General features: G+C 35.3%; 1 protein-coding gene across 2 annotated transcripts in view; it reads right to left on the bottom strand.

Annotated features, from left to right (window-relative positions):
- The window catches only part of LOC134846622 (zinc finger protein 91-like), a 215,572-nt gene that overhangs the window by 14,068 nt on the left and 174,110 nt on the right, over positions 1 to 27,394 (bottom strand). The window contains exons 2-6 of one of the 2 annotated variants that reach the window (XM_063864018.1): positions 20,896 to 20,999; positions 9,568 to 9,826; positions 6,527 to 6,744; positions 6,085 to 6,246; positions 2,598 to 2,893 (exon numbers count right to left, since the gene is read on the bottom strand). In XM_063864018.1, the coding sequence (XP_063720088.1) occupies positions 2,598 to 2,893; positions 6,085 to 6,246; positions 6,527 to 6,744; positions 9,568 to 9,826; positions 20,896 to 20,997 (1,037 nt within the window). In that variant the 5' untranslated portion in view covers positions 20,998 to 20,999. The remainder of the gene's footprint in view (positions 1 to 2,597; positions 2,894 to 6,084; positions 6,247 to 6,526; positions 6,745 to 9,567; positions 9,827 to 20,895; positions 21,000 to 27,394) is intronic. The other variant, XM_063864010.1, reaches the window with a different exon arrangement.

Raw genomic sequence — 27,394 nt, 5'->3', positions numbered from 1 at the left:
CAGCCACAAAAAAAGTTGCTAAAAGAAAAAGCAAAATCCGTGATAAGGCATCAAAGCCGATAACCTATAAGCAGACACAAGTTGAGCCGAAAAAAAAAGAGTTTATGAACAAAAGTTCAAGCCCCTGTGAAATTACAAGAAGACTCTCAATTGCAAAAACAATGAAAGTTGCTTACAGCTCAAGCAAAAACCGCGATGTGACAACTAAGACGACAAAACTAGAGCAGACAAAGGAAAATCCGACTATTCAATTTTACCGGACAAAAATTCAATAGCATAAAAACAAGGTCTGGCTGGGACTCAAACCTCTGACCTTCGCGTGCAAAGGCCAAGTGGGAACGAACCTGGACGTTCTTAAGCATCAATAAAAAAGCAAGTAAGATTTGTAAGAGAAGTTGTTCACGGGAAAAAAAGTCTAGTTCCTGATTACAAGACAATTGCTTTCGCATGTGTAAAAAGAACAGGTATTTGAAGCATGTGTCTGTTGGTTGACAAAAGTGCAAATTTGAGAACATGATTGAGTGCTTTTAATGGATAAGTTGTTTGGAAGAAAAAGTCTCTTTTCCCAATTCATAACTCTTCCTAATCGAAAGCACATTCATCGTATACGTAAAAATTCCGTGCACATTGATGAACATATAAAAAAATGAAAACAAAAAATTATTCAAAATATGTTTAATACGATTTTTATTTAAAAAAAAAAAACTTCCGCAAAAATTGTTCAAGCTTAATTACTTAAATTAATGGGGCTTTAGAAATGGTATTCAAGCTGAACCTTCAAAAAAGAGTATGTGCTACGGAAACTAAGACAACAAAATACAAAGACGGACGATAGTCTGAAAAAGTATAAAACTTCTGTTTGAAAAAAAAAACGGTCACCGTTAGATTCGAATCAGAAACCTTCGTCATCTCAAGCAGGTTTGTTACCTCTACGCCATATGCGCTGATGGTTGACTGATTTTGAATTTATTATGAAGCCAGTTGAGTATCTGAGAAATCGTGTGAACAAATTGTTTACGGAAAAAAAGTCCAGTACCCGGTTACAGCACCCTTGCCTATCGCAAGATAAAGACTTTTGTTAACAAAATAGCACAACCTATAAAAGAGTTTTCACTCAAGAAAGGAACTTATCAAATCGCAATAAGCGTAACAACAGAGGCGAAGCAGAGCTTCGCAAAACTTACAAAACAGCAACTATATCAAAGCAAACCAGTCGACAGAAAATGCGACAAAAAATGCCAACCATAGCCGCTAAATCGGAAAAATCATTCTTGAGAAAATGTACCGAAAGCTAATTTGGGAAAGGATAAAACTTATAAACCGGAAACAAAGCCGGCAATACTTGAGCAGATCGATTTTTTAAAAGAAGAGATGCTCAAAATTTGACTGCTTTTTGACGAAAGTAAAGACTCGGAAATCTCAAAATATGCACAGATGCAAAGCTGAGCTTCGCACCACCGGCGATGCAACAAGTATAGGATTTAAACCGCAAGACACCAAAGAACTATCAAAGAGGACAATTAGCTGAAATTAGCTGAAAATCAATCAAAATTGTTCGGCGAACTCTTATTGGAAAATATACATGTACTGCCAAAATAGTATCTACGAAAGCCATATAGCTATAAATTAAAGGTGGTATAGAAAGTTCGGAAACTAAACCGAGAGCTAAATCGAAAAATCAACAGCAAAAAAGTTATATCGATGTTTTAGAAGTTACATACAACCAATCTAACAAAAAATGAAGATAGTTTTGAAAAAACCATTCAAGGCAATTGAATGCAAACCAACATCGGAACAAAACTTAACAAAACCAGCAGAAGCACTTTATGCCGAAAAAATTCTTTATAACAAAAATCATGAGTATCACCCTTCCCCTCAGAGCACACACGCACACAAAAACTTTTCTCGGTTATCAAACAATGCAATGAGGGGCCACTAAATAGATACTAAAAATAGACGAAAAAGACTAAGTCGAAAAAAGAAGACAAAAATTTTCAAAAAAATGAAATACTAACAAATCGAGTTGATAAAATTACAGCCAATGTAAAAACCCAATTTCGATACGGCCGGATTTTTAAAATGCTAAGACATTAAGCAACTGCAATCAAATTTGTTTGCACCGAAAAAAAAGTGTTCTTAGATCTGGCAACTAAGCCGATAAAACATAAGCAGACAAATAATAGGCCTGAAACTTTTTTAACCGGAACTTTAACCTTTTGCAAAAAAAACAAGTCCTGGTCAGATTCAATCCCAGGACCTTTGCCTTCCCAGGCATATTCGTTACCTCCCGGCTAAGCGTGCAGGCAAAAGTCAGAAACTTGAATTCGTTATGAACTACGGTACTACCAGGAGTCGATGAGTCCTGTGAATAAAATTGTTTACGGGAAAAAAGCCTAGTACCCAAAATATTTAACAGGAAAAAAATCACGTTTTATAGTTCTTTCTAATCGCAAGCAAACAAGATTTTGAGCAATTTAAGTAGCTCTTACCTGTGCATTGTTTCAGACCAGAGCGATTATATATTTTTTATATTTATGCAGCAAACTAAATATGTTCAATAATTTCTCATAATTGTAGTTCAATTTTGTATTACTAACTGGGACTCCTCAGTGACCGAGTGAATTGTTTGCATGTGTCGGTTAAGAGAAGTTCGGTTCGAGAACTCTCGCACTCTTGGAATGCAGAGATTGCATAGGAACAGCTGTGGCTTAGTTCTCGCCTGCGAAACTCCATTGGCAGATGTAATCTGTTCCTCAGATTCTTCAGAGTGACAATTGGAATGCTGTTGCAATTGCTGTTTGGAGGCACATAGATTGCCACATTTCGAACAAGGAAACATTTTCGCCTCTTTCGCCAGGCCAGAGCTCATGATTTCTCTTTTAGACCATGTCTTCTGAATACAAACACATGTTTTAGGGCTAGTTTTGATTATTTAACATAGATGGAAGTGCCAGTAAATTTTTAAAAACCTGGAAAAATTTGCAGATTTGTGAAGTTTTGTAATTCAAAAAATATCTCCTTAGAATCCAATTTCGAGAACCTTTATGATTGGCACTTTTTAAAAAACTGACCTAATTTGTGAAAACTGTTCAATAGGCAATATCTTTTTTAGTCGTCCGGGAAATTTAAAAATTACAGAGGTGAAGCTGAACTTCAAAAACAAGAATTTATAAAAGCATACTTCACTAAGTCAAGCCAGGCAAATTAAGCATCTGTGAAGATGAAGGAGGAAAATCAATCACAAAGAATCGAAAATTTGCTTCTGAATAAAAAGCTTTAAAAGTACTTTGTCGCAGATTAGTTTGATAAAATACCCGTAAAAAACTTGTAACGCAATTACGTGCACAAGACGGCAATATTCAACGGAATTTCAATTATGAAACAGTGCTTAAATCATAGGGAAATTTTGTGAGGTGGAAACAAAGAAGACAAAAATCAGCAGACAAACAAAAACAAACGTCTGACAAATAATTCTTGTCAACGGAAAAAAATTCAAAAATTTTCTGCGCAGGCATTTGCAATGTCTCAACGCCAAATATGCGTATGGACGCCTTCATTTTGATTTAATATGATCGGAGGATTCAAATGATTTTGTAGTTAAACTAGTTTCCCAGCAAAATTTCTATATTCCTACTTGATAACGCTTGCTAATATCAAGCGTAAAAAAGAGTATTAAAAATTCAAATTAAACAGAAGCGAAGCTGCACTTCATTAAAAACAGCAAAAAGCAGCTAAATTCAAGAAAACACAAAAATGAAAAAAAAATCTTCGAAAAAGAAAAACAATTTACTGATTCAAACCACCGAGTTTGAATTAGAATTAAAATAGTTTACAGGATAGTTGAGCACTGATTTACGCAATTTATGTAGGCTAAAATGAACTCGTAATATAGCACAAGCGGAACCTTGTTAACTATCCCCTTCCCCTATTGCAAAAGGGAAGAAAATAGTTACTATGTACACAATTCATATATGATTGCCTCTTACCTTAGTCCTTTATAGTGATGGCAATTCTTTAGGGGTGGGGGGGGGGTGATAGTTAGCTAAATCCCACAAGCATTTGCTTATGCAAGTATTCAAATTTGAGCGTACATTTTTTATGACTTTTTCGTAAATGTCGTCGCTTGGTTCATTGAGATTTAATAAGCATAGCCAAGAGACAGTTGGAAAAGAGTCAATAAATGCAAGGAAACAAACAAAAGATGCTGGCTTGTTTTTTGAAAACTTCAACTGTCAAACAAAAAAATATATGACCTTCTTTGAATTATAAGAACAATTTACCATTGATATATATTTTTTGATGAAATCAAAACTCAATTAGAGAAAACTGGATCGAAATTTGAATATTTTATGTCGCTGGGAAACTAGAAATTTATTTCTTTTCAAGACCTTCCCTTAAACTTTCGCTATTCCATATCCGCTGTCTTTTTAACAAAGGAATTAAACTGGACTTTAAGAAAAACAAAAGTCAAACCACGAAAAAATAAATGTGAGCCTGAAAAAATTTAATACTTTTCATGAAAAAAAAACGAAAAAAAATCATTCCGACCTAAATAAATGATTGAGCTACGTTCATCGATTATCAAAAATGAAGGAACCGAAGAAAACACTGCATGGGAAGAATCCATAACCTTTGTTGAGACATTTCACGCAATAGAGGTGAAAGCAAAAGACCTCAAAGACCAACTTTCAGGAAAAGAGTTTGATCAAGTCAATAAAATTTTTATTATCTCTCGTTATCTCAAAAAAAAGCCAAAAAATTTAATGAAAGTTACCGATTTTTTTTTTCAACACAGCTTCACATCCCTTCTGATACATCACAAGAAAATTACAGCAAGCTAGCCGACAAAATGCGACGAAAGTCAAATTTTTGTGACATAGTGGCGGTGGTGCACAACAATCATATGCTTGCTGGTTCAAATCGCATGTGCACTCCAATTTGCAAGTCAAGTCTAGCTTAATGGGCGCTTGGGCTACCAAATTTTTCATCCGTTTAACTCAAATGAAGTGCATTTAGGGGAGATAATGTCATGAAAAACAATTACTAGAATCAACGCTTCATTGAAACAAAACTAACAAAGCGATTAGTAAATTGACAGGACTTGGTCAGACAAAAAGCTTGTCAAAATCAGTTTGAGCGATGAAACATTTCGAAATTTTTAGAACTAGCCGCTAGACGAAAGCATAGCCATCATTCACTTGGAAAAGAGTCAATGAACGCAAAGAAACAGAAAAAAAGTTTTCTTATTTTTTCAAAAAAAAGTAACTTGCGAATTTCATAGAAAAATATATGAAATAAAAAAGGGCTTTACCGGCCATATAATTTTTTCTATGAAATTCGAAAGTTTATTTTTTTTTAAAAAAAAAAACAAGGGAGTTTTTTTACTATTTCTTTGCATTAATTGGCAATCATAAATTGATCTTGAAATTAAAAGAGCTTTACGGCCAAGATCAATTGATGATTGCCACTCTTTTGATAAAATAAGCCCAATTTGAGAAAACTGAATCAATAGGCAAACTTTTTATTCCATTTAGAAACCTGAAATTTAAAATCTACTTTAGAAAATAGACCTTTACACTTTTGCTGTTGGATAGAGGAGTTTGCCTTCCTTTTAAAATAAATGAACTGAACTGAAGAAATCAAACTCAGTCCGCGAAAAATCATATCCTAAAAAACGCCATCACGATCTATGCGATTAAATTTTGAATCGAGGGGATTTTAAAATGTTTCAGTGATCAAATATTAAGCCTGGAAAAAGTCACGTTTCGATTCGATAACGCTTGGTAATTGCAAGCGTACATGTTAATCTTGTTAAAACTATTACTATTTTCGATTGCTTAAGCTTTTCTGGTACTTTTGATAAACTATTATTGAGAAGATATAGAAACTAAATTTCCTTAGTCTATAATACCTTCTCAGCTTCTTAATGGAAGACCCAACAACCTTTCTCCCTATCAATTGCTTCTTATCGCAAAAAGAGATACAGTTCGATTAAGAAGCTGAACTTGTCTAGACTTCTTTATTCGATTAGGCCTATTGAAGAGAGTGGTGCGTTGAATGCAATTAAGATCCCGAAAAACTTACATCCCTTTTTCTGTGAAAGGAGACCAAATGTGTGGTGAGTAGCTCGAAAGAGGAGAAACATTTGCCACACAGCTGGCAGATCAAGTAGCTCACTCCGTGCTCACCCTCACAATGTCGCTTCAGTTCCATTTCATCGCTGAATGAGTGACGACAATCTGGACACTACAAAATACAAAGCGACCATTTAACTTTGAATGCGTGATTTTGACTGTAGTCGCTCGTGTTCTCAGTGATATAATAAAATTAGCATAAATACATGTTCAATAAGGATAAAAAATCTTCCATCAACAACAACAACGCCGAAAAAGCTACATCGGAATTGGTCGGAACGCTTGTTATAAATATTTAAGTAATTTTCCAACAGCCGTTCCAAATGCTTTTTAATCTAAATGAGTCTCGCACTGAGATTTAAAAAAGTTCACGGATGAAAGTTAAGCACCACCTTATGGCGGAGTTCTGCATCGCGTTCGTTTAGACAACTCATCTGAGTGTCTGTACATCTTGAAGAGTTCACTATTTCCTCTACACTAGTAGTGCCGCCTCTTTGAGTAATCGACGACCCATCGTGTCCATTCATTGTATTGGCCGCAATCGATGAGACCACTTCTTCGATATCTGTGCTTTGGATTACAGGAAGAGATTGCACGGGCAGGGCAACAACTGAAACAATGAATTCAGTCAAGGCCCCATCTCGCATGATTTACTTTGACTTCGAATTTAATTTAAAATAGCGTGTAAAGCACCTCCGGTACTTCGAATTTTCAACAACTCAAAAAACTATTTTTTGAGTGTACTCTGACAGCACCCAATACAGGGTTCGTAAATACAAATTTTGCAAAGTTTTTTATTCAAGTTTTTTATACAAATTTTGAAGAACCATAAAATTTTGTGAAGTTTTATATAAGTTCTTCGAAAAGTTTAAAATGAACTAAGAAACGTCACATCTGGGAAACTGAAAGCAATTGAGCAGTCGCATTTGGACGCAAGATTTGCAACTCCTGAGAGTACTCTTACAGTACCCAACTACAACGTTGGGAAGTTCAAATGTTGAGAAACTTTACCTTAAATTTTCTTATCTCGAAAACAACCAATATTTGAGCAGTCTTTTTTGATGGCAATATTCGCAATCTTTGAAAGTAGACAACTACAGGGTTGGGAATTTCATTTTAACGAATTATTTTGTAATTTGAGTTTTCTGAAAATTTCCAAAAAAATCACACAAATCGTTGTAAATCTTAAACAAAAATGATTTGGGCATTCTTAAATGGAGGCAGAATTTGCAATCCCTGAGATTACTCTGACAGCCCCACAACTACAGTGTGGAATTTCAAGCTTTGAAAAAAAAAAATTAATTTTCATTAAAAACGTAATATCTGGAAAACTGCACGATTTTGAGCAGTCCTTTTTGGAGGCAAAATTCACAACTCCAGAGAGTACCCTGACAGAGCCTCCTTACAGAGATAATAATTTCAAGCATTGGGAAGTTTTTTATTATTAAGTTTTCTGAAAAATTTTGAAAAAAAAAATCCAAAAAAACGTCATTTCTCAAAAATTCCAAAAAATTTAGCAGTCATATTGAGAGGCAAAATTCGCAACACCTCAGAGTACCCTAGCAGAGCCTCATTAAACAGATAATAATCTCAAGTTTCGCGAAATTTTTTATAATTAAGTTTTCTGAAAAAATTTTGAAAAAATCCTAAAAAAACGTCATATCTCTAAAACTACATGAATTTGAGCAGTCATTCCTAGCGGAAAAATTAGTTAGACAGAGTCTAACTACAGAGATGATAATTTCAAGTTTTGTGAAATTTTTTATATCTAAGTTTTCTGAAAAAATTTGAAAAAATCCAAAAAAACGTGATATCTCGAAAACTACGAGGATTTGAGCAGCCGTAATCAAAGGCAAGATTCGCAACCCTTGAGACTACCCTGACAGAGCCTCCTTACAGAGATAATAATTTCAAGCATTGGGAACTTTTTTATTATTAAGTTTTCTGAAAAATTTTGAAAAAAAAAAATCCAAAAAAACGTCATTTCTCAAAAATTCCAAGAAATTTAGCAGTCATATTGAGAGGCAAAATTCGCAACACCTCAGAGTACCCTAGCAGAGCCTCATTAAACAGATAATAATCTCAAGTTTCGCGAAATTTTTTATAATTAAGTTTTCTGAAAAAATTTTGAAAAAATCCTAAAAAAACGTCATATCTCTAAAACTACATGAATTTGAGCAGTCATTCCTAGCGGAAAAATTAGTTAGACAGAGTCTAACTACAGAGATGATAATTTCAAGTTTTGTGAAATTTTTTATATCTAAGTTTTCTGAAAAACTTTGAAAAAATCCAAAAAAACGTCATATCTCGAAAACTACGAGGATTTGAGCAGCCGTAATCAAAGGCAAGATTCGCAACCCTTGAGAGTACCCTCACAACATCCAACAACTGGATTGAGATCTTCAACGTTTTGGAACTTTTAAAATCAAAGTTTTTGAAAATTTTTTGAAAGAATCATAAAAAAGTAATATCTCGAAAACTACAAGGATTTGAGAAAAGAGAATTGGAGGCAAGATTCGCAACCCCTGAGAGTACCCTGGCAGCACCCAACTACAGAATGGGAATTTCAAAAATTGAGAAACTTTTCTAAATTATATTTTCTAGAAATTTTGCTTATCTCGTAAGCTAAAAGGATTTGGTTATTCATATATGGAGGCCAGAATCGCAAAACCTGGGAAAACTCTGACAATATCCTAATATTGGGTTGCTTATTTTAAACTTGATGAAATAAACACTGAATTTAAACTGGAAAATCGAAAAAAAACTTAACCATTGCAATATACGATATAGCTTAAACGTGAAAAAAATTCTTTTGTTAAACATGCAAAAATAATACGTTGAAAAAGCTTAAGCATGGCGAGATAGTGAAGCCCGTATTTAAATATATAATAAATAGATAATAGATGAAATTTAAAAAATTAGGCGACAGGTAGACAGACATAATTAAATTATTTTGAAAAACAAGTATACAGACAGACAGACTTAATTTGGCCTCGAAAAAAAAAATACTGAAAAATTAATGACCTTGCGGAAAACTAATTGAAAAATTTTCTTAAGCATTGCAATATATGATATAGCTTAACAGGGGCGGATCTAGGATTTTCTCGAGGGGGGGGGCGGATTTTCAAAAAAATTCGAACATTTTGATGACTTTTTTTTCTAGGTCGACCGAATTGATTTTTGAGCTCTTCCTAAGCATGGTATGGTCCCTTTTTCGGCAAAACTTTCTGCGCCGCAGGCAAAAAATTGAAAAAACAGTCCAAAAAGCCGTTTTTGGGCACTTTTTGAAAAATGTTGACAAAAAAATCGCGTTTTTTTTTTGGCGCGCTCTCACCATCAAAGTTAGTATATATTGGCGCCAAAGGCGTCTTTAGAAAAATTTTAGGGTCGATGATAGATAGATAGATAGATATAGATTTACTTGTCGATCTACCTGAAATGCATTGTTCAGTTGCAATTGGCTGAGTTCTCCGATCGCCAATGTTTGTTTTTACCAGCGAGGAATCATCATTTCCGACACAGCTCTGATACTCCCTGTATACATTGGCAAGATCTGATATTTTGGAAGAGGGAAGAGGAATTGCACTCTGATCGGACTCCATCGAATAGTATAAGGCATCTGAACTGATATCTACTTGAGATCCCACTATCACTTCGCCAATCTTGTGCTCCTTTTCAATGTGGTATCTAATCTAAAACATGAGCAAAAGGTGGTCGAAAAAGTTATACTGAACTCAAGTAACAGAAAATAACAGAAAGTAAAAGAAAATAACGACACAAGCCAAATTGCACTTCGCATGAAAAAGTAACAATATATCTGATTTTACTAGTCAAAACCATTCCACCATTACAACTCTCTAAAAATTCTAGTACACGTTCAAATTTCATTTGAGTAGCATTAATGGTTTTTAAGCACCAACCAGAGTTTATACCAATCAGAGTATATAGGCTGACAAATTTCGGAGAATAAATAAATTTACAAATTACCTTTCTGATAAACTTAAGCGCAACACTTTTTGCTTGTTGATACCAACACAGCTCATTTATGCGATTGAAAAATAAATCTTTCTTAATGTTCCGACCATTGAAAGTTGTGACCACCAGTGTTTTAGTTTTTTTTTGTTTTCCACGCAAAATCAGCTACCAAAAAAAATTATCGGACTAGATTGAGTGATATATCATATTAAAGCCTATCAATTGTGATTCGAACGACATCAAAAATTCTCAAAAAAGTTTTCCCGGTGTCGAGAATAACCGGTTTGAAATTTTTGACTTTTCGTCTAATTTCGAGCGAGTGAGCAGGCTTATATTAGCTTAATTTAAGCCTTGAAAATTTAGTTGTACTCGAATGAAGTTACTTTTAGGAGTTTTTAGCTTCATCTAAGGAAACGAAAACTTCATAAATTTGGGAAAATTTTTTTGAAAAACTATTAAAAATTTTTTTTATTTTTTTTGTTTTTCTTATTTGTCTTCAAAAATTGTTTTTCAATTTGCATATTTTACATGACTGACACAAATTCCTAAGCTCTACTTTTTCGCACAGATTCCTTAATCATACAAAGCCGGAAAAAAAACGACACTAATTGGAAAAATAATTTTGTTTTAATTTTTTAAGACTGGGCGGAACAGTCTGTGCTACTTGCACAGTAACCGGCTATCCTTGTTTTTATAATTGTTTTATTAAGAAATGTCGATCTTTCGTTTACTACCCCTAACCCCTTGCAGAAGGGGTAAATTCGTAAAAGATGCCATGGGGGTGGGTAGTTAACAATTTCTCCTATTGTTCTGACCAAAACCTGATTTGTAGACACAAAAAAATCACCCAGTAAGTATTTTTTACTTTCAATGACTTTTGCGCATGAATCAAGCTTTTTCCTAATTAAACGTTAACAGCCAATTTATAGATTTGATAAACAAAACGGAGAGCAGCATTTACCCTCTGGAATTATGGAACTTGAAGTTTAAATCAACTATTGACAAAAAAAAAACAATAATTTACAGGCCTGTCAAATCTCCAGGCAGCAATGAATGCGCTGTAATAAAGCGAAAATAAAAAAATTTCCCAAATTGAACAAAAATATACAATAAATTTGAAAATGCGCAACTTCCGTGGGGAAAAGCGACCTATGATCTATAAATAATCTTCTATATAGCAAATTGATTTAGATTTGATTGAACGTTAAACACAATCATCAATTCAAACTGATACAGAGACGAAGCCTAGCAAAGCTCTACTTTTTCTCATTGCCAAGCTTTACTTTGTAACATACGCATGAAATTTAATATCGCAGGTGAGATGAAGAAGATCAAAAAGTATGACAATGAGAAAAAAACTCGGTTTTTGTGAAATATCTAATAAAAAAAACTTCATTGTATATTGGAAAAGGCCTGGAAAAAACATCAAAAAAAATTGTCATAGCACAATAAAGACTATAGTTTTTCACAAACTTATCGAACATAGTCATAAATCTCGAAACGAATCTGAACTTCAGACTTCAAATTTACATTAATTGAAAGTTTGAACTTCTAAAAACGCAATTCCTAAGAAGAACGCTTTAAAATAAAGTAAATAATGAAACTATTTAAACTGTATGAGGTCTCATCGCGTACACAGTCAGCGATCAGAATATTTCCACTGCCAAAATTAACAACTAATTCTCAGCATACAATAAAACCAAATGACTTTTCATCACAATGCAACCAATTCTAAGTCCCAAAAAGATAAGTTGGATAGCATTTCAAGTGTCATTGTAAGAAAACGTGTACTTTCTTACATGGCACCCGAATAGTTTCCCGAACTTCCAACCTGCAGTTGCTTCTGAGCCGATGCAACAAAAGATGGCAAGTAGCTCCAGGATCACCCGAAACTGGGTTGACTGAAGGATATCTTATTCCACCTTCAACCCAAAAGTTATCAGACACCGTTTTGGCTCTAGATCGTTGGAACCCGCCATGACATCAGCTTCATCAGAGCGTACACTGGACCCCTGGTACCACCGATAGAAATTTTTGCGCACCTTATCATGTGCATGCTTGCCACCACCTAATGTCAGTTGGAGAAAAATCCAACCCAGGAACAAACAACCCAATCGTAACTTTGATTTGGCATATCAAAAAATGAGGCAGGCGGGGAGATCTGAGGAGGGAACCCAGAATTCTTCTCAATCAGAGGGAAAGCTTCTCAAAGGACGGAAGTCTAATGACGTTGACCTTACCAACGTAGATCTTTCTATACCTGAAGTTGAATAGTTCAAACTATGATTCGTTTTATGTTATATACTTCAGTGGGAACTTTCTATATCTACAGCTGAAAAGTTCATGTTTATAATAAATTTGCAGATTTCGTATTTGTTTATAAGATCGGGTGCTATTATTATAAAGATGATATAATAATTTTCTAACATTATTAAGAAATAAACAAAGCAATATCCTTGCCGCAAAGCTATCTGTTACTCATTACTTCACATGACTGTTTAAAAATGTGAATACCAAACCCATCGAAAAATTCAAGAAGCTAGCCTAACAATCACAGACCGTTTACCCTCGCATAAACCTTTCTGGGACGTTTGATTATATTGAAGTTTAAAAAATGCAACAACCTTGGCAAAATAAAGAACGTTAAACCGTTGGATGCAAAATTTCGGGCATTGGAATGATCAACTGCCCTGACTAGCGACCGTAATCAGAATTTGACAGTAAATGAAACTAATCAGTTTTAAAAAAAATAAACAACTTGTTTACGGTGCAAATTTCCTGTGCTTATTTTAGCTAGAGTTTTTAACCGAACATGTTTTGATTCCAAACCATAAACTATCATTACTACAGATTTCATCATTCATCTATCTTAATTCTTACTAGCCTGTACCGCAACTCCAGTGCTTCAAACAGATTAAACGTGAAAACTGCTTAAATAAAAAAATTATGAAAAAAAACAATGAGATTATTACAACTAACAACTTACGAGGGCATCTAACAGCGCTTTTTTTCTTCAAAGAACTAATGATTCAACTAAGGTGCTTTTGATACCAAAATGGCCAAAAATACTGGGTTTCTGATCTTCGTATTTTACACTCAGAAACAAACCCTAAAACTGCCATTAGTATACAACTGGACTTTCCATGCTAAAAGATTTGGCAAAATCACTGAATTCATAAATAACTCTTGCTTACTTAGTTCTTTCTTTTCAATAGATAATTCAGCGTAAATTAAATTTAAAAAATAAAACTCGAATCATGCTCCAGCTCTACATGATTGACAAGAGAACCCAAATATTAGATCTGACCCCTCATGTCTAAGTTATGATGGCATTCAAAAACTCTTGATAGCAAGTAGCGCTAGATTATATAAATGCTTCTTGTGAAAAACAAATACCAGAGATAAGATAGACGAGAAAGACAATGACTTGAATTGACGGCCTGAAATGACATGACAGATCGACTTTCTAAACTTCCATGTTTCGACAAATTAATTTAGCCAGACAAACTTGAAATTTTTTGCATCTCCCTACCCCTGAAATTCGAACTCGGTGTGGTCGAATATAACAAAATGGTAGAATAAAACAAAAGTGCCGAATGATAGAATATAACTAGCATGCGTGCTGCTAAGCATGCACAATTAAAACAAGACTGCTCGTATCTGGGCGAAACCCTGAATGTTCCGACTGCCTTTTAAGGTTTATTGAGTAGCAGTAATAACATTAGAAAAATTAAATGAAATAAAATTCAATGAAAACTTTTTTTCTAAAATTTGAATTTTTTAAATGAAAATCATCCCCCCCACACGCCATATTAAGTTATAAGTGATAGATTTTGCTCCTAGTAACAAATCAATTATGGCAAATAAGCTTCGTTCAACCAATTTGGAACGATTTCTCAGACGGATTAACTCTCCGCTTACTCGTTAATAGCGCGCGAATTATATCGCGCGTTAATTGTTCCAAATTGGTCAAAATGGCCAAAATTGCAATCTTTAAACCCTCATAACTTTACAAAAAACAATCACAGGTGAAATATCTTTTCAAATCTAAGCTCATGACAACAATACCTTTCGAATGATATAAAAAAATTCAGTCAAAAATGGTTGGTTAAAAAGTCGAAATTTGTCTGAAGAAAAAAACCCACCCCGAGCACAAATATTCCGTTTTTTTTTCGCATCGAAAGTCGGAACAATAATTACTCAGTTTGATGCGGCACATATCAATCAGTTTGAGCTTTTCATGCAAATATGGGAAAACAAACTCGGATCTACTTGACAATCCCCCCCCCCCCCCTTATTACCAAGGGGGGGGGGGAATTGTTAAGTAGGTTCAGCTAGCAAATTAGTCGAACTTTCAGCCAATCAGAATGCAGCAAATTCTGAAACCGAGAAATTTCTAATTGGCAACAGCTGTTACACTTAGCAAATAAGCACGTAAAATGAACTTAGCAAATGAGCACGTAAATTATAGGGGGGGATTCTTAAGTAGGTACCATGGGTGGGGGGGGGGGGGATTGTTAAGTAGATTCACAAACTCAATTCTAACTACGCTAATATCCGCATCCTAAGCCAACGCATACCGGTCGCCACTACTGTCAAAAAGGTATCCAGTGGAAATTAAAAGTCAGAGAATTAAACGCTCTACGAAGTAATTTATTTAATAAAGCAGCCATAAACGACGACAGGAACTTACAATACTCAATTTTGATATCAACTAATCATTCATTTCATTCAAATCGAGGTTTCATAAAAATTGAGAATCGGACATTTAAGATACATATTTTTTTCAGAGAGGAGGCTGATCGCCAGAAGCTGATCAGCTTCCTCTTTAGTAAAAAAAAAGTTCGAAAAAATGTAATTTTTGGATTATCACAAACTTGATTCCACAAGTCCAACGACGAAAAATTGTGGACATTGGACAGTTCGATATTTGTTGCCTTTCGATCTGATAAGTTTTCTAACATTATTAAGAAAGAAACAAAGCAATATCCTTGCCGCAAAGCTATCTGTTACTCATTACTTCACATGACTACCCAGCATTCAACATCATTCATTTCGCCTTTGCCATAAAATCTCGCTGTTACTAACAAAATTATACCAACTCATGCAAACACTCTAATTAATTAAGACCATATAATTACTGATTTTGGTATGAAAGATCAAGCATACAGATCAATTGTTTGCCCTCGCCCATTCAAACAGATCATCTAGCCACAATATTGGTAATACAGCTGAGATTGCGTAATAGGGTAAAACCTAAAAAACTTCACAACATGACAAAACCAAATGTTCGGAAGTCAAATATAAATTAACCCTTTCAACGATCAACTGGGAAACATACAGACTAAACATTCCAGAGAAACTGCTCAGGGTCTTTAGTTTCAACATTGTGCATGCTACTTTTAACTACTGTTCAGCCAAAATACATACTGAACCATTATCCCTGAATAAACTTTGAGAACGACCATTTCATCGAAAATAAATGAGCGCCAAATCAGAAATTCAAATTATTCCCAGAAACTCTTGGAGTAGATTTTTAGACAAAATACCAAGCGTCCTATCTATCATATGGAATGATGAAAAAAATATCAAGAATTCATTCGAGACCTTCATTCAGGTTTTTCACTGCCGTTGAATGCAAGAAAAAATTGCTAAACATTAATGCAAAAACACGACCAGGTCCGTCTGAAATTCCAGCATGGGCTCCGAAAAAGCATTTATTAAATCTATACGCATCCAACTTGTCACTTAGAATATTTTAAAAAATGAAAATTATCAATCCTTACTCAAAACTGCACTTGTTACATAGGTTTAAAAAAGATGATCGAGGGAATGCAGAAAACTTCTGACTACCTTCAATAACTGGAGCACTATCGAAAGTGTTTGAAAAGCTATAACATAAGCAAATGAATGACTGTCTTATTTCTAACCGGTGGCTTGGCAAAACACTTAATTGAGACGAACTTCTTTTTAAACAATCGACGGGTCTTATATGCACAAAATCATTGTGAAAAGCATTTAACGATACTAAGTATGTTGTTTGCACGTAATTTTATTCATCCAAAGCGTTCGCTTCCATTTGATCATAGCTTCTTGCAACGAAAAATAAATTTCCGAAATTGCAATGGTAAACTCACTCGTAGGCAAGCGTCAGCAAAAAAAGGACAGTTGATTGTGAAAAATGTGAATTCAACATTAATCACAATAGTAATTGTGAAAACCTTGTATCACACTGAAAAACACTACACCAGGGATACATCGGGGTACTGTATGGGGACTCCTTATTTCTAATTTACATACACAGAGCTTGAGACAAAAAGTTGAACACTATGCAGAGCGTAGCCTCGAAAAGGCAAATCAAAATAACAAAAAATGAACTCTATGCAGCGCGGAGCCTCGAAAAGGTATGTAAAAGCCTCGAAAAAGGCAAGCTGAATCTTTGCCTCGGAAACGGCAAAGATTCAGCTAGCTTAAACTTACAACAACTAACTTAAAAACAAACTTTGGTATTTCAAGTCAGAAAAAAGAAAGGTCAATTAAGACAAAGATGGGACAGAATGTTTCATCATTGCCGAAAGAAAAAGTTGAAGAAATATACTTTTTAATTGAATTTTTTTATTTCAGTGTTTTTCGAGTGTGAAAGATAGTTTTGCAATACAGTTTACAAAGAGGCGAACCGGAGCTTGGCACCACTTGCGATACAACATAAAATTAGCAGTGCAAGCTAGCAGACAGGAAAAGAAAGCGTTTAATTCCAAAAAAAATTAAAACCTTTCAAAAACAAACAAAACTAAAAAACTCAAATTGTCTGGAATCAAGTTCTATTTGCAGAACACACGTCCAGAAACACATCAAATGCAACTAATGAAAAGTAAAAAAAATATTTAACAAGCGGCAATTGAGTTTCTTTGAATAATTTCCCGTAGCACCGAAAAAATAATTGTTGTCATGAAAAGCTTTGAACTATTCTCAGAATTCAAGCATTTTGTGTGATCCGGGATGAAGCATAAACCTTATGCTTCTTTTGAAAATAACCCAAATTAGGTCACTGAGCTGATTAAATATAAGCCGAAATAAACCGAATGAAGTTATTGAGCAAAAAATCGAAAAAAAAAACAAAACATACGAAGTAAAGGCTATTAAATTGCAGAAGTAATTCAAAACGCTGAAAGCATCTACATTAAAAATTGCGTGTAAAGACAACAATTCTACGATGCGGCAATTAAGCGACAAAACATAAGCAGACAAACTATAGGCCGATTTACGTTTGGAAAGCGAGATTTCCAGTTTAAAAAAAGTTCCTGGTCAGATTCGAACCCACGACTTTTGCTATTCTAGGCGTATTTGTAACCACCAGGCTAGGTGTGCGGGATAAACTACGAAATTTGAATTATTTATGAACCAAGATACAAGTGATTCTGTAAAACAAGTTATTAACCCGGAAAAAGTCTATATTCCAGTTTGATAACGCTTGCTTATCGCAAGCGTAATAAAGGACATTAACAAACAATTGTCCCACTCCTGTTAAATTGTGCAATACGCTGACGACACACTCATCTTTTGTGAACATCAAGATGTGCCGGTAGCGCTACAAAAATTGAAAAAAAAGCTGTAGAAAAATATCAGAATATTTCGAATTGCATTTTTTTTAAATTGAATGCTAAGAAAATGAAATTTTTATATTCAGACAGAAAAACTAAATTACGCAAAAATGAGGAAAAATACTCTTTTACGCTAGCTGATAATTTAATAAATCATTTTACAGATATGTTGAGATGGAAAAAGCAAATGTTAAGTATCTCGGAGTTGTTTTAGACCAGTATTTAACATTCCAAGAAGTGACGATGCTTTTACGAAAAATGGTTCGTGGAATTTAAATGCTTCAATCAATCAATCAAAAACCCACAACCATTTAAAACAAGTATATTGCTAATGAATGCGCTCGTCATAAGTGGTGGCCAACCAATGAGCAGAATATTCTAAGAGCAGAAAGGGTCAAACAGCAGAAAAACAGACAAACGTTGATTTATACGAGGTAATCGATAAAAAACAATGATTGGAATAGTCAACCCTGCCAAGGGAAAGAACAAACTATACATTAAAATTTTTTCTTAAATGTAATTTGATATTGCTCAACTTACTCAATTTATGCTTCATCTATTCGTTTCTTAGGTAATATTGACAATTCTAATATTTGTTTTCACCGATTAGCTTATAAAAGTTCTTGACTTTTACTTTTTAGACCAGTCCCTTCTTTTAAGCGGAATTTCAACTAAACTAGCGTTTAACGCACCTTCGGTGCTTCGAAATTTTTCGACAACTCATGAAAAACCGCATATATTGGAAACAACATTGGTAATTTCGAACTTTTAAAAAGTTTTTAATTTCTTTTTTTGAAAGCGTCATCTCGAAAACTTAATGGACCTCTGGAGAAATTTGGAGGCCCGATTTGCAACCACTGAGAGCACCCTACTATAGGGTTAGGAATCCAAAATTTTGTGAATTTTTTCAAACCCAATTTTCCGAAAAAAATTGAAAAAACGTCTTATCTCGGAAACTAAAAGGATTTGAGCATTCATTTTAGGAGGCAAGATTTGAGACGACCGGTTATACGCTGACAATAAGGTTGTATCTTCATCATGTTAGTAGTTTCAAACTTTTTAAATTTCTTTGTAGATAAGTTCTTTGAGAAATTTTGAAAAAATCCAAAAACGTCACATCTCGGAAAGTAAAAGCATTTGAGCAGTCGCGTTTAGCATTCGCATGTGGCACAATTTGCAACTATTTCGAGTACCCTGACAACACCGAAATATAGCGTTGGGAATTTCAAATTTTGAAAAATAAATTATTTAAACTTTCTGAAAAAATCACAAAAAACGTCACATCTCGGAAACTACAAAGAATTGAGCAGTCATACTTGGAGGCAAGATTCGCAATCTTTGAGAGTAATCTGACAGCACCTAACTACAGGGTTGGGAATTTCAGATTTTTAAAAACTAATAATAATTTAGGTTTTCTGAAAATTTTTGAAAAAATCACAAAAAACGTCATATCTCGAAAACTAAAAAGAATTGAGCAGTCATATTTGGAGGCAAGATTCGCAATCTTTGAGATTACTCTGACAGGACCCAACTACCGGGTTGGGAATTTCAGATTTTGCAAAAAAAATAATATAAATTTTCTGAAATTTTTTTGAAAAAAATCACAAAAAACGTCATATCTCGAAAAATACAAGGATTTAAACAGTCATATTTGGGGGCAAGATTTGTAACTCCTTCGAGTACTCTGACAGCACCAAACTACAGGGTTGGGAACTTCAAGTTTTGTAAATTATTTTGTTATTTGAAATTTCTGAAAAAATTTTTGAAAAAATCTCAAAAATCGTCTTATGTCGTTAGCTAAAATGATTCGAGCATTCAAAAATGGAGGCCAAATTCGCAACCCCTAATTCGATATTGGGCTGCTGAATTTAAACTCGGTAAAATAACCACTAAAATCAAATGGGAAAATCGAAAAAAAATTCTTAAACATTGCAATATACGATACAGCTTAAACATGCAAAAATAATACGTTGAAAAAGCTTAAACATAGCGAGATAGTGAAGCCCGCATTTAAATATATAATAGATAATAGATTGCAATATACGATACAGCTTAAACATGCAAAAATAATACGTTGAAAAAGCTTAAACATAGCGAGATAGTGAAGCCCGCATTTAAATATATAATAGATTGGGCAATAAAACATGCTGCAATCGGGCAAAATTTGGTTCATCATTTAACTTGAAAATGAAATATAATCATTAACCAGTTCCATTTCTTGATTGGAAACTGGCTTGCAATTGTTGGAAGAAAGTATACAACTGCCAGCATATGCAAAAATCAGATACACAAACTGAAAATGACCCAAACCTGACAACAAAACAGCTATTGATTGTAGAAAGATATAACGGTCAACATATAGGAAATTCTTTTTCAAAAGATCAGCAACCATTTGGAATAAAATTCAAGAAAGTATATCCTCAGATGACATATTGACATCCAGAAAAACAAAAGAAAAATAAAAATCGTTGTTTATCGTTATTTATACAGTGACAATTTTATTTGACATATACTAGTTTTTGAATTCTCTTCTAATTTCAATTGAATTAAAAAATTTCGTGTTTTAAGATATTACCTGTGTATAAAACTAAAACGACGCTTTTTGCTAAAAATTTTCAACCTGTACTCAAATTGCTGAACTCTTCTGACAAAAACAAGGGCGTTACCTCCATAAAGATATTAATAAATACAGAGAGAAGTTTTAAACGAAAAAAAAATAACTTGTCTTTGCTGTTGTTTTCGTTTCTCAGTAAACTGGAAATCTGTGCATCCCAGTTCTTGTACTAGAATGTTGTCCAGATAATGCGGCAATTTTCACTATCATAACATAAATGCCATGTGCACATAATCTCATTCTAGAAATGGTAAGGCACTTGCTCTCGTAAGGTTAAAAGCCAACTTGCTCCCGTAAGGTTAAAAGCTACTTTAACCATCACTCCTGTTACATCAGCTGTTTTTTTTTCTCAAAGAAAATTTGCTGCGACATGCAAAATTTTCCGATTATGAAAACACAGATAAGTATCAAAAAAATCTCATCACACCATGCAGTGAATTTTGTAATTTGAGCGGCTTCAATCAAAACTAGTCTGAGATACTCACTGTCTCGATTCTCACTGTCGTATCACTGAGAAAAAATTAAGAAACAAAAACAAAGCTTTAGGACATAGATTTGAACTAATACTCACGTGTTCTAAAGTTTCAAAAATAGTTCCACATTCTTCGCAGCAGAAATATGTCTCGTCCATTGGGAGCGAGTAAATAGTCTCCTCGCCAACTTCTAACTCCATCTGAAAAGAAGATTCGATTATAGCAAGCTTCAAATTTCACAATGAAGCAAAGCAGAGCTTCGCAACACTTGCGATACTACAAAACCATTGCGTTACAAGACGGTAACAAGAAAAAAGACGAAAGTCGGATTTCTGTTGAAAAAAAAGTTTCAAAAATTACATGAAAAAAAGTCGATTACCGAGCAGCAACTCAGCCGAAAAAGGTTGCTGCGCTTTAATCTAATTGTTCTTTTAACGTTTTATGTTATCTCAAATTTTGCTTTTTTATTCTCTGATTTTATGTGGTTTTTATTGTTTACGATGTTTGTTGTTTTTTCTTTCAGTTGTTCTGATGATGTCTTAACTGACGAAAACGTTCAAACATTGATACTTGTATCTTTTTCTCAGCCGAAAAAAAATGTTTCGACAGCTGAAGGGTCGAAAATGAAACTTAACCAAAAAAAATTTAACCTATAAAAATTTGAGTTTTTACGACTTAATCGTACTCAAACACATAAGAGCATAAGACATTATTTGTTTAAAATCACTAAAAGTCATCAATTAAATTTAATTTAAAAAACAAACGAATGTTTTTGCTCTAACTTGCATCGTCCGTTATGTTTACCATTAGTTTCTTGGACCAGACTTGTTTTGATTACACTCAAATCAATAACACTAGAAAAAAAAGATAACACTCAAGTCAATAAAAGATAACACCAAAATGAGTGTTATCTTTTATTGCAAAATTTATTAAGCAACACTCAATTCGGATTCAGAGCCTCCTATTCAACAATTTAGAAAATCAATTGACAGCAATAAATTTGTTGTTCGCTCGTTAGTAGATCTTTCCAAAGCGTTTGACTCTCTTGATTTTAAGTTTCTGCAACAAAAACTTAAAATTTGAACTTTCCTGAAGATGCAATTGCAATGATAAACTCTTTTATCAGCAGCCGTCTATAGAAAACGATTGTCAACAATAAGGAACTTAGCTTGGATTTCATTATATAAAGGTGTCCACACAGGGCACCGTATTATGACCTCCGATACTTAATTTGTATATTAACGACTTAAACAAACAACTAAAGGACTCTTACAAACAAAATTAAAGACTACAAAAGCTTGTCAAAGAACAAGCCAAAAATTTACTTGAAGTTTTATGCATTCAACACCATATGCATGAAAAAATGCATTCAACGTCATATCCAGACAAGCTATGTTTGATGCAGTCGCCACGCACTTCCCTGAACTGCTCCCGTGGGTGAAGTTCTGCTATCACTCTTATCCTGTTGTGCCACACATTGGGCACTCTTCTCTCAGAAACAGGCGTACATCAAGGTGAATCCTTGAGGCCCCCTCCTGCTCGCTGTAGCCCTACACAAACTCGTCATCAGAATCGATTCTCAGGAGGGCCTTCTGGCCAACCTCTGGTACTTGGATGACGGCATCTTGTACGGCACGAGGCATGCTTTGAACGAATGCCTTGGAACAATCCGTGAAGCATCCCAGTGGACGGGTCTAGAGGTGAAAGTCAGCAAATGCGAAGTGTACTGCAGACTCGACAAATCAATGTTCCCTGAAGATATCAAAAAATACGATACCCCCAACATGGAGGTCCTGGGCGCTCCGATTGGAAGCGATGAGTTCTGCCATGAACTCACAGCGTTCTGCCATGAACTCACAGAGTCATGCCACCTCTCCATGACTCTCAAGCCGCGCTCACTCTTCAGCGACAATGAGCCGGGTTCTGCAAGTTGGTTCATCTGACAGGATGTTGCCCAACCGAAAAAATCGCCAACGCATTGGAAATTTATGAGGAAGCGGTCCTTTCTTGCCTCGAAGAATCGGTCTCCATTGAACTCAACGATCAATCCAAAGAGCAAGCTCGTCTCTCCCTGAAGTACGGAGGATTAGGGCTCCGTTCACTAAGAACACACGCAGCCGCTGCCTACATATCATCAGTTGCAGCAGCCAACGCACATGCAGACATTGACATCAGCATAGCTGATTACAACAGCCACGTTGCTGACGCTGACCAACTGACTCAAGACAGCGCCCGTAGCGCCAACCGAAAACATTCTCTTTCTTCCGCGATAGAAGAAAACAGTTTCAGACTCTTGCTTGAGCATGTCTCTCTTCCATCTGAAAAAGTTAGACTTATGGAAACCTCGGCACTGCACGCATCGGACTGGATGACATGCGTACCTTCGCCAGCGCTAGGTCTGCGTCTTGAAGCTGAAGAAGTGCAAACCCTGGTCAAGCTGAAGTTGGGTTTCTCAGTTTCCGCGCTCGGCGAGGCCCGGTCGTCATCTCAAGACACAACATACTGCGAAACACAACATTCGACTGCGCACGCATGGGGATGCTGAATCCAGCGCTTGAGCAGGGGGCCAGTCTGGACTAAGCAGGAAGCCTCACAAGGCCCGCGACGTTCTCATCTCCGTTTGGTCTCTAGGCTAGTCAGGGGCAATTGACGTGTCAGTATACTCCGGCTTAATCCAACCCTAATAGACGGAGCGAGTTCTACTCCCGGACATTGCCTACAGTCCGCTGAAAGCAGAAAACACGAAGAAAATGACACGAAATGCGAAGAACTCAATTGGCTCTGCCTACCAGTTGCTGTTACACATTATGGATCGTTGGGGGAAGAAGGACAAGAAACCCTCGGCCGCATTGCTCGCAGAATTGCCATACAAACTCGTCAAACTGAGCAAAACAAGCAAAGAAATGTTCAAAAGACTAGGACTGCAGCTGGCCAGAGCAACAGCTCGTGCAATTATAGCGCGTAACCCGCCCGGAAACGTTCATTAAGTGCTTCATTTTATATTCTTATCTATAAGTTTTTTTGTTAAGTTTGTAACATTTTTCCATCATTTGGTGCTTCTTTACATTCCTCGGACTCAGTCCATTTTGTAATTGTTGGTTGCGTCAGGATTTTATAGTTTTCTGAATTAACTGAAGTTTAATTTTTTGTGCTTGTTTTCAAGCTATATGTCCAAGAAGATTCATTAAGTGGAGCATACAAAAGGGTCATTCCGTACGACTTTAGATACTTAGTCTACTTATTTCAAACTGATTTTGAAAATGAAAAGCAAGTTTCCGGTTAATCCATCTGAAAAGAATGAAACGCAAACTCCTTAAAACAAGAAGAGGTTCCTAACTCTGTTTTTATTGGCATTTGCGCGATCCAATTTCTTCGAGACTTACCTATGTTTCCAATGTATTTTTTCCTAATTGAAGTGTTATTATTTTGGTTGAGACTTTGATGCTCAAAGATTCTCAAAAAGCATGTTCAAACAATACAAGTATTGGCTCTGACAGCTGACAGATTGAGGTATAAAAAAGGAGAAGAATGTTTTGTCCCTGTAGCCAATACGCCTAAAAAGTCTATCCTTCTTGACCACACAAGCAACTGGAAGATCGAATAATAAAAGATGAGTTTTGCACAGCGCTTTGAGGTGGTAACATCATAACCAGAAAATCTAACCACTCGATACATTTTTGGCTGCATAACCATTTTCAGTAACATGGGGATGTGCCAATTGGTTAATTACAAAAAGACTGAAAATGATCGTCCAAAACAGAGTTACCTAATTTCAATATAATCAGAAGATCAAAACTATCATAGTAACCGAGGTTACAGTCAGGAATCCCTTCATCACGTACTTCAGTCGTAATCCTAGATATGGAAGTAATTATGAAAAAAACGAGATGATCAGTGTTGTCCTTACAATTAAACTCGATACGTATAACGTTTCTTCTATAAGAACACGCAACTCGACACGACAAAATATAAAATACAATTGTAATTGTGTTACAAATAAAAAATTTCGCCGAAAGTTTTGTCATTTATTGTTCAAAGTTCGCAAGCGGCGTTCGCAATATGTATTGCCAGAGAGGTTCGTAGAAAGCTTAGGTTCGTACAAAGCTTGCTCAAAAAAATTTTGTGCTGGGGCCGGAAGTTTCCTTGTTAGTAAACTGAAGAGATCATAACTTGAACTAGTTTGGCAAAGTTCATTGCTAATTTATGATGTCTGAGAACTGTCAACGCATTAAGTAACTTTGACAAATATTTTGAGAATGCGTTAAAATTGTATATTCAAACAAACGTTTTCGCATATTTTGGTGCATCTTCAGGTTTTAAAAATCTAAACTAGTTGTACAAAATGATCGAAGACACATCATACACCTCATTTTTTCAAAAATTAAAAAAAAATTCAACCAATCACAACTTCACAAATATTACTGAAATGATATAACAACTATAATGCAACAATTGTAATCATTTAGTCACAAATTTCTGAGAGTTTTCACCTTTTTTGTTTTAACAATTTCGTTTTGCCGCTAGTTTCATGCTAACATGTGAGTTATTTCAATATTTTTTGTTTTAGCCAGAATTTTTCGATTCTTGAGTTATAGCGCAGGTGCATAAAGAGAATACCCCCTTAAAACCGGTCTTCTCATGGTAACTTCCCAAATGGCATAACTCCCAAATGGCATAAAAATGGAAACTTTTCCCAAATGGCATAAATTTCAAGTTTTCATTGTAATTTAAACGTTTTCTATCAATTTCTATTTCTATCATTCTGTCAGGAACGAAAGCATGTGGACAAGATTTGGAATTAATTGCTTCCAAACAAATTTAAGAAACAGGTTTGTCGAAAAAAAATTGACCACAAGAAGCTTATTAATAATCGCAAGCTTATGCTTCTTGCTTTTGATAAAAAGTTCTACTGAAACAGTCGCCTACTTCGGTCACATATGAGGCTTAAGAAAAATAGGCCCTATAACCATTGGCTCAAGAGTCAGGGACACTATCTCTTGTGTTTTTCTAGCTCAAGAACGGTCGGAGCCAATTCGGTTCGCTTGCGACATGAGACTAGAACCCGTTACAGCTTAAAGGCTACTACCAAAATATCCCCCCACTCTAGAAAAAAAGAACGTTCCCATACTTAGGTCTCGAGATACCCAAAATACACGAACGCCGTTAAAAACAGGGTCGGAACAATCCGTTAAGGGGTACAGGACTTTATCCTCCACGGTAATTATCCTCCAGGCGATATCCTCCTGGCGGATAAAGTCCTCCGAGGGACTTTATCCGCCAAATGTTGGAGGATAAAGACGCTGAATCTAAAAATCATAGTTTCAGACCACTGAGGGTAACTTTTTAACTAATATTTTTTTGAAAATAGGTTGTAAAGGCTTTTGTGAGGTGAGTGATCAGAATCTGGTACTAAAATGTCTAAAATGATGAGATTAAGGGATAGAATATATTATCAAATTGGAATGTATTAGAAGAAAGTATCGTTAAAACAGAAGAATGAGGGCAATAATCAACAGCAAAATTACAAATTACTCGGACATCCAACAAGCCGTGAGACCCTACCATGCATGGTTCCGGCACTGATGTTGCCTTCAATGAAAGCATTCCAAACCTCGAAGAGAAGCTTTTGCTTCTTGTAACATTCGCCCAAATATCACACAGCGACGGAGCGTAGAAAAAGTACCTATCAACGACTGGCAGGCGTCAGTTACCTTAATTCTAATCGTTTTTCACCGTCTCGACCTTGCCAGTTGATTTTCTGGTCTGTTTAGGGCAAAGTAAAAAGTTACCATTTTTAGGCCATCAGTCAAACGACTTTTGATCAGCTTTCGTTTGCATGCGAACACAACCACATAGCTGAGTCTCGGATCCTCAGACTACGTGATTGTCATTAAAAACACGGCTCGAACAACCTATTTTTATATGTTTTTGTGTGACAGCTTTATGTTAAATCCATTGGAGATGGATTGACCCTTTCCTTTTTCTAGCTACTCATGCTCTGAAATATTAAATAATAACGGTGTTTAATTAAGATCTAGGACATTACAGCAGCTGTTAAAGTTAGTTTATACAGTCCCTTCACATAGACAGTCTCTGGGGGACCAAGCCTCCGCTCCCGTGATTTTCTTGAGATAACACTCTTATCTCTTATATTTCGTGTCCCGGGAGGGTTCCGTGGTATTTCTCTTCCCCCCACTGAAGCCTCAGTCTCCACAAATATCTGTCACTAAGGTCCTTATCGTGTGTTATTGCCACGATAAGAGGCTTCGTAATTTTCTTGCACGACTGTTCTTTACAATCTCTATCGTGGTTCTGATTTTCGTCTTTTTTTATTCAAAATGGCCGTCTTTTTTCTATTTCTCAGAAATGTTCTTCTTCCAATCGAAATTTTAAAAATAAAAATTCTAGAACATTCTGATCCTCCGTCGCAACACTTTTTTGTTCATAAGGCCTTTAGTCACTCTTTTTTATGTCGCCGGAAGGTTGTGCTGTGTCATCTGGCAGAATGGCACATACTCCCCGGACAAGTCTCCATCAATGTCCCTATTGATCGCATAACACCGGGTTATCGTCAAGTAGTTATCCAGTTTTCTGTAA

This window comes from Symsagittifera roscoffensis, chromosome 1, assembly GCF_963678635.1.
Source record: "Symsagittifera roscoffensis chromosome 1, txSymRosc1.1, whole genome shotgun sequence".
Taxonomy (NCBI): Eukaryota; Metazoa; Xenacoelomorpha; order Acoela; family Convolutidae; genus Symsagittifera; species Symsagittifera roscoffensis.
The sequence above is the reverse complement of the archived record's forward strand: the minus strand, read 5'-3'. Positions and strand labels throughout refer to the sequence as shown.